This window comes from Zonotrichia albicollis, chromosome 4 (genome assembly GCF_047830755.1).
Source record: "Zonotrichia albicollis isolate bZonAlb1 chromosome 4, bZonAlb1.hap1, whole genome shotgun sequence".
Taxonomy (NCBI): Eukaryota; Metazoa; Chordata; class Aves; order Passeriformes; family Passerellidae; genus Zonotrichia; species Zonotrichia albicollis.
The window spans coordinates 35,257,867-35,272,331 of NC_133822.1; the positions used below are offsets into that span (position 1 = coordinate 35,257,867).

The following is a 14,465-nucleotide window of genomic DNA, read 5'->3' on the forward strand; positions in this document are numbered from 1 at the left end:
CAGAGTCATATCCATGAAGAGCATTTTGTGTCTAGTTAATGTTAGTTAACATGGAGTTTGACAGTTCTATTAGTCTGTAAGAATTTTAAGGACAGATTTTATTGTTCTTAAAGTTTCTGGTATTTAGCTTTTCCCTTCAACTGGGAGAGAATTCTGTGACCTTGTAGCATTTATACATTTAAGGTGGAAGACTACCTCTCTTCCATTGATCTCCTGCAGATCCTCCTCCCAACAGAACTGCTGTGCTGATGTACAAGTCAGAGTAGCAGTTCCTCCTTCCTTCTGCTCTTTCCCCTGTCTCATTTTAATTCTTTGCTGTACGTGGCATGGATTATTAAAATGAAGAGGGTATGGGTATGCTAAAATGGAATACTCTTGTTTAATTTGTTTTTATCGTTTGCTGCTTGTGAACCCATTTGAGAGATTTAATGCTAATCTGTGCTTTGCCTTGGCTTTCTGCTTTGTGTTGTCTTGTCTTGCTTCTATGTTTTTGTTTTTGTCCTGCAAACCCCCATTTCTTTGTTTGTGTGTGTTGTTTTTTTTTTTATTTCTTCTTCATGCTTGTCATTGTCTGCACTTGGCTTTGATTGCGCAAAAAAAAAATCCAAACCAAAAAACCAAACCAACCAAACCCAATGTGGGGCCCATAAATCCGCACCATTGAATATCCTTGTCGCCGTTGATGACCTGCTCTCTGCTCCTGTCCCTTCCTTGGCCTGCTGTGATTGGTGGCTCCGTTGCTTGACTTGGGCTGTGTTGTGTGGACGGAGCAGTTCACCCAAATATGGCCTTCTTGCTGACAGGTATCATTTCTGTGAGAAGTGCTTCAACGAAATCCAAGGGGAGAGCGTTTCTCTGGGAGATGACCCATCACAACCTCAAACGTGAGTGCTTTGTGTTTGCTTGGCCGTGCTTTCCTGAGCTCTGTCAGGGCCTGCAGTGCCTTCTCTAGGGAAGGGGGGTTCAGCTCTAGGTTTTTAGTCTGGTACAAGGTGGATGATGCATCCTTCATGTGCTTGTCTTTCAAACCTGCACTGACCTAACTGGTGAAAAAGAACCACTTAGTGCTTAAAATTGCAACTGTGCCAATAGAAGGGAAAGAAGAAAATGGCTTTTTCCCTGAAAAAAAGTGGAAGTATTCTACTGCAGAAAAATAACCATGCCTGCAGGCAAGTGTGTGACAGACATAGCTTGAAATATCAGACATACCATTTTCTTTATACCCTAGCTATGCCATTAAACTTGTATTCAACATCAGGTTGTTTTTCATCCAAACCAGAAGCAGACAACCTCCTTTTGCCATACAAATATTTCACTACAGAAATGCCATCTGCCTGTGACAAAGGCTGTGCAATAGTTAAGGACATAATAAAAGGCTGTGCATGGATTTTATCGTGTTGGTGGCAAACTATTGTCGCAGTCTCTCATTTTGCTGTACCCTTCTCATACCTCAAGAAGATCTTGAAACAAAATTTTTTGAGGCTAAGTAAGTCCTTGAGGGACAAATGAGTGCCAAGCAGTTACTCTTTGAGTTATTCAAGAAATCCCTTTGGAGGAAGGCAGTGCAACAACCCTGCAGGTAGAACAACATGAGGAATTCAGGAAAAGTCTGAAGTCAGAGGGAGAGTTGTTGAAGTTGGTAATTGGACAAAAGGAGTTAACTTTCATTTGGAACCAATCCTGGATGCACTAATGGGTGCATAGAGAACAGTACTGGAAATATCTGTTGGGGCTTGGGATGATGTACTGAATTTACTGAAAGAGGCTAGATGGAGCTTAGATACAAGGAGGAAGCTCTTCACTGTGAGGGTGGTGAGGCACTGGAACAGATGGCGCAAAGAAGTTCTGGATGCCCCATCACTGGAAGTGTTAAAGGACAGATTGGGTGGAGCTCTGAGCTCGTTGGTCTAGTGGAAGGGGGCAAGAAGTGATGATCTTTTAAGGTCCCTGCCAGCCCAAACCATCTTAGAATTCTGTGACCTACCTTTCTAGGAGGAAAAAGGGAGAAAAATTGTGTGCTGGTCATTTCATGTCCCTGTGGATAGATGGATTGCTATTCTAGTAGAAGCAAAGATCCAAAACTTATTCAATATAGGGTCATAGAGTACATCATAGGAATATGCATGGTGGGTCCTTTTTAAGTTCCATCACCATATTATAAGAATAATTTGAGGTAATTGAGATATTTAACTTCATAATTTATTTTATAAGGAGCTTCAAGTATTTATTCTGCAGGTGGCACAATTTAGAATAAATACTGAAATAAGAGGAGATAGGAAGGTTAATTAATCTCATGCAAGTTGGAGTGAGTCTGTGTCAGTGCTTCTCAGGGAGGGACATACTGATCATCTCATGTTATGCAGAACTCTCTTTGGGGTAAATTCTCACAGATTTGAGTATTGTATGTTCTGAACCAGGTCATTTAAAACTTCTGTCAAAAAGTTGAAATTTTAGGCCTTGAAACTGATGTAGAGGGGTAAAAATAATGTATTGTAGTGGCTGGGCTGGGGTTGCAGGGTTTGGAAGCTAAAATTTATCCTTTGAAACTGATGTAAGAGGAGGACTAGGGGAATCTGAAAAAAGATAACCTACCTTTCTCAGTAATCAAAGATAATTGGAATTCTGCCTACAGAATATGAGAGGCATATCAAGTAGTCTTTTCACCATTAAACACTGATCAGACCTATCCAAAAGTTGAATTGTCAGCAAGCTTTAATATTTTTCCTGTAGTAAAACTGAATAAAGGAACAATGTTGCTCTCTACAAGAGAACAATAATGTTTTCCACAGGCAAAGTGGAGTGGCATACACTTCAGTTGTCTGTCAATGTGTAAAATGTAATTACTTTCCTTGTAGTGCCAGTGAGTGTATAAAAACTGTGCTTGTAAGTTTTGTCTTGATTTCTGGATAGGTGTGGGTATTGCATGAATGTTGGTTGTCTTGTGTTAAAACTGAGTTTTATTGCCTGTTTCTCCATAGCACAATAAACAAAGAACAGTTTTCAAAAAGGAAAAATGATACACTGGATCCTGAGCTGTAAGTATTGCTGTCACTCTTTGAATGATCTTCATTTTATTATAATTACTTTGTAAGATAGATGTTATTCATTCACCATCAGCTTTGTCTTTGAATGTTTTCAATTCCATGTAGCTCTGTTAGTTGGTAGGGGCTGCTCAGTAATCAGCAGATCTGGCATTCAGTGCTGAGAACACAAATCACTATGGCTGTGCTTGAGAAACACCAACCCTGGATATATGGGCTGAAATGACTCCATTTTGTTGTCTTGCACGTAGATGCAACAGAAGGATGAATGCAGATAGCTCTGCTTCGAAACTTGGTTGTGGTGAATGGGCAAGTCTCAGAACTGATTTGAGTCATTTGGCAGCAGCTCTTAGTGCTGTTGGTGTTTGTAGTTGCTGCATTTTACAGGCAGCTGTAGTAGAAGGAAAAGTTGCTATATTTTGAATCAGCCAGTTAGTCTGTACTGCTCTGAAAGCAGAACTGTAGTCATTCAGTAACATGAAGATGATGGTGACTCAGCTGCTTTTCTTGATATTCCTGAGCAGTTTTCGAAGCTGCTGTACATGGTTCTGCATCATACACCTGTGCTGCTGTTTTGCAAACATTATCTCAGTTCTCAAATAAATGAGGAAAAAGGATATTTATTGTTCCCACACCATCCTTCTAAAGGCACAAGGGTCAGCCAGTTCTTCTGTTTTATGAGGGCTGTGGGAAGGAGAGAATAGTAGCTTGATTCATAACTTTTCTTTCCCTTTGTTAAAGTGAAGATAGAATATAAGCCTAACTTACAGTGTGATACCACATGCTCTGCATAGGTTACAGCCATTCATTCATTCCAAGTCTCAAACTTCTAGACAGGCATGTTCAAAGGAGTCAGATTGTCCCAATACCTGAAGGAACCTTAGATATTTTGGATAATTATGTTCATCAACATGTGGGAACTAAACCAGGTGACCTATCTCAGTTGTCCTTAAATCTCTGCTAATTTTCTGAAAGTGACTTTGGTCTTTGCTTCTGGTTCTTTCTTCTCACCTTTCTGCAGTGTATTTGCAATATACCCCAGGGTTCAAGCATAGTGGGGCAACTAACAGCCAAGTATTTCACCTGGCTCTTCCTTTCTGACTGAATCCATTTTCCTCTACTCTCTATAGCAACAAGCAGTTTACAGATCTTATCCTTAAAAGGGCTTCACTTGAAAAAAAAAAGTGGATGGTGGTAAGACAAGCACATGGTAATAAAGTGTCCCTGCATAGTCTGCCTGACTTGAGCTGGCAGGTTCTTCATTTGTTCTGAAGGCTGTTCTCAGCACAGATGTTCCCTCGGTGTTAAATAGACTCAAAAGCCTAAATGCGAGAAGTGCTCTGATAAAGTACTACAAATACCCAAGCAAGCAATGATACTACTAACCTTTGCTTCCCTTTGCCTTTTTTGCCTTGTACAGATTTGTTGAATGTATAGAGTGTGGACGAAAAATGCACCAGATCTGTGTTCTTCATAATGAGATAATCTGGCCTTCTGGGTGAGGAATTTCTCCGTATTAAGTCCATAGTATATTTACTATTTGGTAGAGCTCATGTATAAACTTCCTTATATTGGTTATATTTTAAAGTCTGTTTAATGGAAGAAATTACATTCCCTGAAAATTTTATACAATCTATAGGGTAATATCAAATTTAAACAGTATATATCTTACAGTGTTGTATGTCAAGTTTTCTATTCTTTGTGTGGAAAGAGCATTTCAGCCTTTTATGTTTACAAATGCTAGCCCTTCATGAAAAGATGGTTTTTAGTTCTGGTAACAGTTTCAGATTGATCTTTACAAATCATAGTGCTTCATCTTCAAAAAATTTTGTAACAAGGATTTAACAGGTGAATCAAGTTTTTTAACCTCAGTGATCAGATTAAATCTAAATTTAAAAAATATAGTTTTCTTTAAATGCTCCACAGTTCTTGATCAACATGTATTTTCTTCTGATTGATTTAAAAACTTTAAAAATCATGATGAATTATATAACAGCTTACAAGTCCAATTTCTTGTCCAAAGAGTGTCAGTTTAGCATTCTGTTGTCCCATCCACATTGCTGCAGAAGAGGGTGATGTCCTGTAAGTGAAGAAGAATCATAGAATCATTTCAGTCTATAGTGTGTTTGGGCATTTAGAAAAAAAATCAGCCTTATGCTTTGTGCTGCAGTGTCTTATCATCAGAGACAGCAGTTTGAGCCTATTTGCACCAAGAATACTTTGAGCTGGTATTGTCAGACCTGCCAGTGGAGACTTCCCTGGGCTTTCCAGTGGTGATGTGAGCAACTGATAGAGTGTGCAGCACCTGGAGCTCAGATCCTCCTCTGCAGCTCTGAAACTGTAGGGCTGTTCTTTGTGCTTTTATTTCAAATTTCAGTTAAGGTATTTTCCAGATCAGATAAGATGTGGTGAAAGGTTTTGCTTCTAATGGTAGAATGCTAGAAAACTTGGTCTGACTTGGGGTGACTTCACTTTCTCTTTTTTTTTTTTTGCTTCAGCTTCGTCTGTGATGGCTGCCTAAAGAAAACAGGACGAACCAGGAAAGAGAACAAATTCTCTGCTAAAAGTAAGATTCTGACACTTGCACCAAAAAATTTAAATAATACGTTAAGAATGGGGAAGAGGTGGCTTTCATGCTTGTGTTTTATTGAAGTTTAAGATCTCAAGGAGGATACTTTTGGTCAGTTTTGACCATCAGTTCTGTAGTGTTCAGAGTGTTTGTGTTCACAGGTGGTAGTGTTAGTTAACATTCTGTTTTAGAGAGCTAACAAACTCTTTTAGAGCACTTCCATTATTGAAATATATTCTTTTGGTAAGTGGAGATACTAACTTGGCTAGTGTGGCTTTATACACAGAATATACTTCCAAATGCAAGTTCTGCTTGTGAAGATGTCTCTGAAAGCAGTGTTTTGTAATCCAATTTAAGTAATTAATAACATCTGTTCAGGAGAAATCTTAATTGTGATTGACTTTTAAGACAAGATAGAAATTGGGTTGAAATAGAGAGTCTTTATCCATTTAAATAATGTATAAGCCATAAATGTGCCTGCAGGGAAAAAGCAGCTCACCCCATCTAGAAGTGGTAGGGTTTAAAGATAAAGCTTTAATTTATGTTAGCATACTGCATGTGTTAAAAGTCATTTTTCATCTAACTTCTGAGTAGAGAAATCACATATGATCAGTTCAGTTCTGTATATGTTTAGAGCTGGATTTTCCTCCTGCAGGATTACCAGCTACAAGACTCGGTACCTTCCTGGAGAACAGAGTCAATGATTTCCTAAGACGACAGAATCACCCTGAGGCAGGAGAGGTCACAGTTAGGGTGGTACATGCATCTGACAAAACTGTCGAAGTAAAACCAGGAATGAAAGCAAGGTATGTTCATTTCTAATTTTGCTTTCTTTTTGTGGAAGTGGGAGCTGTTTGTGCTTACATGATACACTTGATTAAATAAAATCATTTAGGTTGCAAAGTAGTTCTAAGCTTGAGTCCAGCTGTTACCCTAGCACTGCCACGGCCACTGCTAAACCATGTCTCCAAGTGCTACGTTTACACATCTTCTAAATATTTCCAGGGATGGTGACTCAAACACTTCCCTGGGCAGCCTTTTTCAATACTTGATATTGAAGAATTTCATGAAGAAATTTTTTCATGGAGAATTTTTTTCTAATATCCAGTCAAAAAAGACTGTTGTATTCAAAACCTCATCACCAGCCAAGTAGTGACAAACAGGTGTTCCAGCTGCATAATCATTTTTGTGATGTCTTTTTCACAGTAAAAAGTGGGTGCCTCATATTTGATTAGTCTGTAAGCATTAAACTTTCAAATTGCACTACAATTACACTTAGAGTAGCCCTGATCTTTGTTGCCTTCACCTAGTAACATGCAGTCTCTGATGAGTGAATATATTTGGTGTTCCACTGTACCCTCTGCTCTGCAGGTTTGTAGACAGTGGCGAGATGGCAGAGTCCTTCCCGTACCGAACAAAAGCGCTTTTTGCCTTTGAGGAGATCGATGGTGTAGACTTGTGCTTCTTTGGGATGCACGTGCAGGAGTATGGCTCAGACTGCCCTCCACCCAATCAAAGGTGAGGAACCCCACAAAAGTCTGTTTTGCCTTGGTGCTCTCTCCTTTGGATGAGCCTCCTGTAGTTCTGCTTAGAGCTTCTCTGATGCTTGTGTGAGACCCTTATGTGAGTGCTGTTAGGTTCTAGAAACAAAGTTTGTAATCTTAGAGTTATTTCTTACTGGGGATGCTGGCTGGAAGACAGAGTTACCTTAAGAATCACTGATCTGTGTTTGCAAGGAAGGGGTTGAATAGTTTTAGGGAGATGAGGCTAAGATATCAAAGAAGGCCAAGTTTCTGGAGGTAAATTAGGATCAGAGGCTTTGCAGATTGCTGTTGTAATGGATGCTTCAGATGTATAAAATAGCATTAATAAACTTGTAGAATTACTTCAAAATCTCTCCTCTTTCTCCTGGTTTTTTTTTTTTTGGTTTATTTTTTAGGCGAGTGTACATATCCTACCTTGACAGTGTTCATTTCTTCCGCCCTAAATGCTTGAGGACTGCTGTCTATCATGAAATACTGATTGGATATCTAGAATATGTTAAGAAACTAGGGTAAGTATCTTATAACATTTCCTTCTGTACAGCATTTGTGCTGAGTAGTTCTTGCTGCAAATTAAGTTACTACATCCTATAGTAAATAATATGGTGCCCAAGTATCAACCTGTAATAGAATAACTTGACAACAACTGTATACAGTTGAAAAGGAGAAGAGAAGAAGGGATTGCAGGCTTTTCAGGGGAGGCCTCTGCTTCAGCTATTTTGATGTTTCCAAATTTATGTAAGACTTTCTTAAGTCTGAGTAGAAACAGTGAGCCCCTTCTCCAGTCTATAAAATGTTGTTGTCATTGTGCGATGCCTTTAATTAGGTCATTCCTTTGGGCTAGCAAGTAAGTCCTTACCCTTGTGTATAAGGAGAAAGTTGTGGGTTTAGTCTGTACTGGTTAACTCTAACAGTTGTAGATGGCCACTAAGAAATCTTGAGTAGCTGAAATGTGAGAAACGGAAGAGTTAGGAAAGAAAGAGGAAAATATACTTGGACAGCACAAAAGAACACAGAACAACTGCAGTAATAAGAAAAGTGGAAATTAAATTACCATGATAACTGAAGTAGAAAGGCCAGTGAAGTAACCATCACTATTGTCAAGGTACCTAGTGTAGGCTGGTGGAGTTACTTGTGGAGAAATTAAGGGACTACATTTAAAGCAGTTGATGATAAGTTGGGGGAGTTGAAGTGGAGGTGAGCAGTACTATCTTCAGTACCTCAGTGAGGCGGTGTGTTTTTTATTACGTCAAAAGCATACATTAGGCTTCTTTCTGCTTTTTTAATTGTCCATTTTCTAATCTATGAGTCTGTACATAGAGCTCAACCCTCTGCTTTACTTAATGCTATTTTCTGTGCTAATGGGTAACATCAGGTTCTCATTTTGGGAGAATAATCTTGGTCTAGCAGTATCATCTCTCCATTCTCAGGCAGAAGGAATGACAACTGGCTGCAGCTCCCAGGGCTTGGGGAGGGTTCTGCAGAGCTGTTTCTCAACAGGGCAATGATGGTTATTTTTCTCTAACTGATTATTCCTCCTATTAGAGTTCTCTTCAAAAACTTATGGAGAACTGAAGATAAAGAAGTGATCTTAGGTGTTATATTTGCTGCAGCTGCTACTGATTTGCTGTCATCTATCTTAATAGTACTCTAGATCGTGCACCCAATACCACAGGTTGGCAGTGTCTGTTCATTCCCAGATATAATTCTAAAACTTTTTCAAACTGATTCTCAAAAACCAGAGTATTTACAGTAGAAAAGTGAATTCTGTCTTTAAGTAAATTGCTTTTAAAATGTTGCTAGATAAAATATTGCTGCTCTGTCTCAAGATTTCACTCTTGAAATACCTAGACTCAATCTTTCTCCCATTAGTTAATTGGGAGATAGTAGTTGCAGGTTTGTGTCAGGCTTTGTTTTGATGTAGGCTGTATAATGTGCACCCCTTACATGTAAGTGCTCCATATATAGCGCTGGATCTTAGGAAATGAGTGAAAAGATGGAAATGTTAGGTCCGGAACCGCTGCCAGCCTCGGTGGCGGCGCCACCTGGTGTCGGAGAGGAGAGCGCGCGGGATCGTTGTCAGCGCCCTCACGTCCCGGTTTGTGTCGCCACGGCAGGTATACTACTGGCCACATCTGGGCGTGCCCGCCCAGCGAAGGAGATGATTACATCTTCCACTGCCATCCTCCTGACCAAAAGATACCCAAACCCAAGCGACTGCAAGAGTGGTACAAAAAGATGCTGGACAAGTCTGTGTCGGAGCGCATCGTCCATGATTACAAGGTGTGTGAAGTGTGTGCTTGGGGGAGATTGCTCAATCTTGTCTTCATTTCTTCCTTGCCTTATGCATTGTGCCTGATTCTTGGTGTTTAGTGCATTAGTTTTAAGTGAATTGAGCACCAGAAGTTTAGAGTTAAAACATACCCTCTTCAAAACATGTAACTTCTGAAATCGTTCTAGCAAACGATTTGAAATGGTTCCTTAGAACAAGCTAAATTCTTGAGGAATACTGTAAAAGAGCAAAAAAACATATATGGAGTCTTAAACCTTCTTGTGTTACATCAAATTGCAGGGTTAGGTTGCTGATGCAGTTAGAAGTTTATAAAATCTTTGGAATTGTAAGGATTTAAATGAATGTTGAGATTATGGTGATAACATTGTCCCGGTTGGTAAGAATGCATATTGAAGTCTAGCACACAGCAATTTTTCTTCTGAGTGGGAATATTTGAAATGTATTTGACAAACTGTAACAGATACAATGTTAAATTTGCACTTAGAATGTGTTTTCATAAAATGAATTCTGATATTAAGCTTTCATTTGTTTAGTCTGCTGATGCCTTTTATTGTCACTCATTGAGAATGTTGCCTTTCCTTACGTGACTTGTAATAGTGATAACCAAAACTGGGCTTGCTCTCTTTTAGGATATATTTAAGCAGGCAACAGAAGACCGTCTAACCAGTGCAAAGGAGCTCCCTTACTTTGAGGGGGACTTCTGGCCCAATGTTCTGGAGGAGAGCATTAAGGAACTAGAGCAAGAGGAAGAAGAACGGAAGAGAGAAGAAAACACTAGTAATGAAAGCACAGATGTAAGGACGCCTCTGCTTTTCATGATCTAATGTAACAAGTTCTGATGAGATAAGGCTAATTATAAAAAAAAAAGAGGGGCACAAGGCACTTCACTTAACTGGGGTTTTCACTTTTCACTCTAAAATAAATTTCAGTTTTATAGTTTATAAACTAGAACTGGTAAAATACCACTAAGGTACATCTGGATGAACAGTGGGTGTTCATAGGGCTATAAACTGTCTAATTACCAAAGGCAATTCTGCTGAAACAGCTGCTAGTTGAAAATCTTGTTGCTGAAATCCAGTTGTTACCAATGATCACGTTGCCACCCTCAGTCTGGTTTGGAAGTTTTTTCCTTAAGCATTAGCTTTTAAATAGTGGCTCACTCTTTTCTTCCTAACTTAGATTATATAAGACCAATCTTAGCAGAATATTCTGACAAAGTAATGGCATGCTGTGAGTTAGTACTTGACTCTCAATAGTTTTGTTTTGAAGCTTTAAAGCATTGAGGATCTGAAGCACAAATTACTGCTGAACTGTTGTTGGGCTACTTTAAACTAGAGGAATTTCTTGCTGGGTCTTGTGCATTTTTTTTGAGAATGTACAACTGTGTTATCAAGTTTAACAAAAAATATCTCAAAAACAGGAGATGCCTCTTAATTCAACAGTAAGTTTGAAAGTGAACAGATGTAGAATTTATGCATCTGCCTATCCTTGGATGCTCTGAACTTGTTGTTAGTTAACTCTTTAAACACTGCTGCTTCATCACCTTATCTGAGACTAGATTTTGGGGGTGTTAGAATTTTTTTTCTGGAAGATCTTTGGATCAAAAAAAATTAGGTTTAATGTTACAGTTAAAAATACTGATTCTGCTCTGCTGCTCTTTGCAATACCATCTTTCAAGGACTTTGATTAATCAAAGCGCAGGAAGTTAGACAACGTGATATCAAATTTGCATTAAGTAACATCTTTCTTAGGAAGGTATTGTTTGCTTTGCACAAGGTATAGCTTCGAGTCCTCATCTCTCTAATATACCCAGAAACCACTTGTAAAGGATCATTTAGCTCTCTGTGTGAGGTTGGTCAATATTTAGTTGAGACTTCGCAGCCGTTTGGCCCCAAAATCCTGACACAGGGCCAACTTGCAGTACATTACTATTTAACTTTATTATTGTTATTATTATTACAAATATTTGTAACTTTCTATTGATCCTATGTTTCATACTTGAAGAAGGGGCAATAATAAACTGTACTGTCAAGTGATATGATAGTCATCCATGTTCACTGGGAATTTCCATTCTGACAAAGTTATTTCACGCTTAGGAAAAATGCTTGTTTGTTTAACAATTACTTTGATCCTTGATTATCTTATGCTGTGGGATTTTGAGGGGCTCTCTGAGCATCCCAGTGAGCAATAAACTGTTCATTGCTAACAGAATATAGTTGAAATGAAGCTGACCTGTTTTGTTTGAGTGTTGCAGGGTATGACAGGTGCATGCCAGAAGTTGCACTACTAATGCATTTTGGACTCAGAACAACAGCTTCATACAAAATCAGTTTAATGCAGTCTGTTAAAAACAAATCTGTCAGAGCTGTAGCAAACTAAATCTAAGTGGTTTAAGTCTTCCTTAGCTTTGTTTGGTGCGATATCAGTTGTACTTTGCAGTTACTTTTACTTTTGAATTGCATTGAGAATTCATCTGCTGAACCCCTTGGTGATTGTCCAAGAGTGTGTAGCTGTAATGGACAAACAAGCTTCATTATATATTGTTTTGCTTGTACATCCTGAGCATCTATGCTTTAATATTTTTGGAGTATGTATTGCTGATCTTGATATCTTTTGGAGTAATTCTAATAGAGTTAATTTAATGTTTCTGGGAACACTAGTATGTCTTTTCAGAGTAAATGATTGTGAAGTGTGGTTTGTCCTGCAGTTATAGAATAAATAAAAATAATAAAATTGTGACATGGTGTTGCTTAGATACCTGACATAAAATGTCTTTAAAATTGCTAGGTGAGCAAGGGAGACAGCAAAAATGCCAAAAAGAAGAACAATAAGAAGACAAGTAAAAACAAGAGCAGCTTGAGTCGTGGCAATAAGAAGAAGCCTGGCATGCCCAATGTGTCCAATGACCTCTCCCAAAAGCTGTATGCCACTATGGAGAAGCACAAGGAGGTAAGAGTTGATTGAACGAGGAATACTTTTTACTTTAGTAAAGAGGTGTACAAAGCTTTGATACTTCAAACAGAGTCATGCTCTGTAAATTATACAGGTTTGGCTGGAGAATTGAGTGGCTCACCCAGACAGACCAGTACCAATAAGTCTGGGTGCTCTTTGCTGCAAGGGCAATGGGAATAAATGCAGCTGTGCTCATGCAGAACTTCCTAACAGTCTAGATTACCACAGCAGTTCTACTCTTACTGTTCAGTCCAGTGCTCCTTTCCTGTTTCTTCAGAGGAAGGTGAATCTGCAGGGCACCCAGAGGTCTGAGATTTCCTAGGCCTCACAAGCAGCCCACCTGGCAGCAGGTCATTCAAATGTTGGCTGATCCTGGAACTGTACACTCTGTAAGGAGGTTTGGTGACCAAAACATCTTAATAAGTGCTAGCATATTAAACCTTTTTATTTTTCAGGTCTTCTTTGTCATCCGCCTCATTGCTGGCCCTGCTGCCAACTCCCTGCCCCCCATCATTGAGCCTGACCCGCTCATTCCGTGTGACCTGATGGATGGGCGCGACGCGTTCCTGACCCTTGCTAGAGACAAGCACCTGGAGTTCTCCTCACTGCGGAGGGCTCAGTGGTCAACCATGTGCATGCTGGTGGAACTGCACACCCAGAGCCAAGACCGCTTTGTTTACACCTGCAACGAGTGCAAGCATCATGTGGAGACCAGATGGCATTGCACTGTCTGTGAGGTATGTTTGCTGAAGTTTTCCCTGCTTCTGCCCCCACTCTTTGTGCCCAGAGTGCTCTTTACCTGAACTGATTTCTCATTATTAACTGCTGGAAAAATATCTGTGCAGCTCATCTGCTGGCAGTTCAGAAAGGAGGGAAAACATTTTCCTTAACAGGTGGTTCTGCTAATGTGCTGCTTGGTGTGATTTCTGCCTTGGGGAGAGCTGAAATAGAGTTGCGTTTTCTGTACCTTTTTTAAGGTGCTGCTGCCTAAGAAACTGGCAGCTGTAGCCATGGCTTGAGCTGGAATGGTAGGATCAGCTGGTTTTTCTGAAGAGCAATGCATACATTTTCCTTCCAGAGTAGAAGTGTGGGGAGCACTATTTCTGTAGAGGGCTCTCCGTTGATTTGCTGGCACAGAGGTTTTGCTGTGCTGCAAGTTGGATCCCAATACCCCTGTGGTTCCTTCAGTACTCTCTTATGTCTCTGAATGCTGCAAACAGCGTTTGTGTCTTCAGAAGTGTTTGCAAAACCAGTGTGTTTAAAGATCAAGTCCAGGGGTTTGGTTCAATGACCACAGGAAGCTAGATTATCATTGTATCTGGCTTCTGACTTAGTTTTCTAGCCTGCTGGAAATGAATGACTGACTCAGATGCAATCCTAATTATAATTCGATACTTCCATTTCCTCTGGTTACAAATATATATATATATATATATATATGTATGTATGTATGTATACAGGCACACACACGTGCTTTTACCTTCTTGGTATATACCAGAAAGTAAATTCTAAATTTCCTATGGTCTAGTTAATCCTAAGAACTTAGGTCTTTTTCTTAAAGAGCAATTATTGAACTCAAACTCATGTGCTGTTGCTGTCACAATGTGTTTTGTTCTTTCAGTGCTCTGTTGTTTAACTCGCATCTGCAAACTGAAAATGCAGCTTTCGTTCTTTTTTGAAAGGTGGTACCTCTTCTGCCACTCTTGCTCTCTTCTCTTGAAGTAGGAGCAGATGAGCAGCTATTTGTCCCTGCCTATTTCTTCTCCTTTCCTGTTGGGATTTATCTGAATAATGTGTGACTTACTAGCTCAGAGCCAACTTGTTTTTCTAGGTTTATGTATTTGTGTAGCTTTCAGACAGCCTTACACCCACACACTTTCCCTGGCTATAATTTGGATTTATTCCTTCTCTAGTACCTCAACATGACATGAAAGATTGAGTTTTTCCCTAGAGCAACAATTTGCCTGGAACAGACTGGAAGTAATTGTTGAGGTGGCAGGACATCATTTACTCCTTTATCGTATGGAGTTTCAGGAACACTGATAACTCGTCCTTTGTTGTCTTTTCAG

The 14,465-nt window shown here is 39.5% G+C and overlaps 1 protein-coding gene across 1 annotated transcript in view; it reads left to right on the forward strand.

Moving 5' to 3' along the window:
• The window catches only part of EP300 (EP300 lysine acetyltransferase), a 59,676-nt gene that overhangs the window by 41,814 nt on the left and 3,397 nt on the right, over positions 1-14,465 (forward strand). Inside the window, exons 20-30 of the mRNA XM_005488658.3 lie at positions 804-884; positions 2,979-3,035; positions 4,462-4,539; positions 5,540-5,607; positions 6,266-6,416; positions 6,982-7,128; positions 7,550-7,663; positions 9,269-9,434; positions 10,074-10,238; positions 12,232-12,393; positions 12,852-13,133. Coding sequence (XP_005488715.2) covers positions 804-884; positions 2,979-3,035; positions 4,462-4,539; positions 5,540-5,607; positions 6,266-6,416; positions 6,982-7,128; positions 7,550-7,663; positions 9,269-9,434; positions 10,074-10,238; positions 12,232-12,393; positions 12,852-13,133 — 1,471 coding nt within the window. The remainder of the gene's footprint in view (positions 1-803; positions 885-2,978; positions 3,036-4,461; positions 4,540-5,539; positions 5,608-6,265; positions 6,417-6,981; positions 7,129-7,549; positions 7,664-9,268; positions 9,435-10,073; positions 10,239-12,231; positions 12,394-12,851; positions 13,134-14,465) is intronic.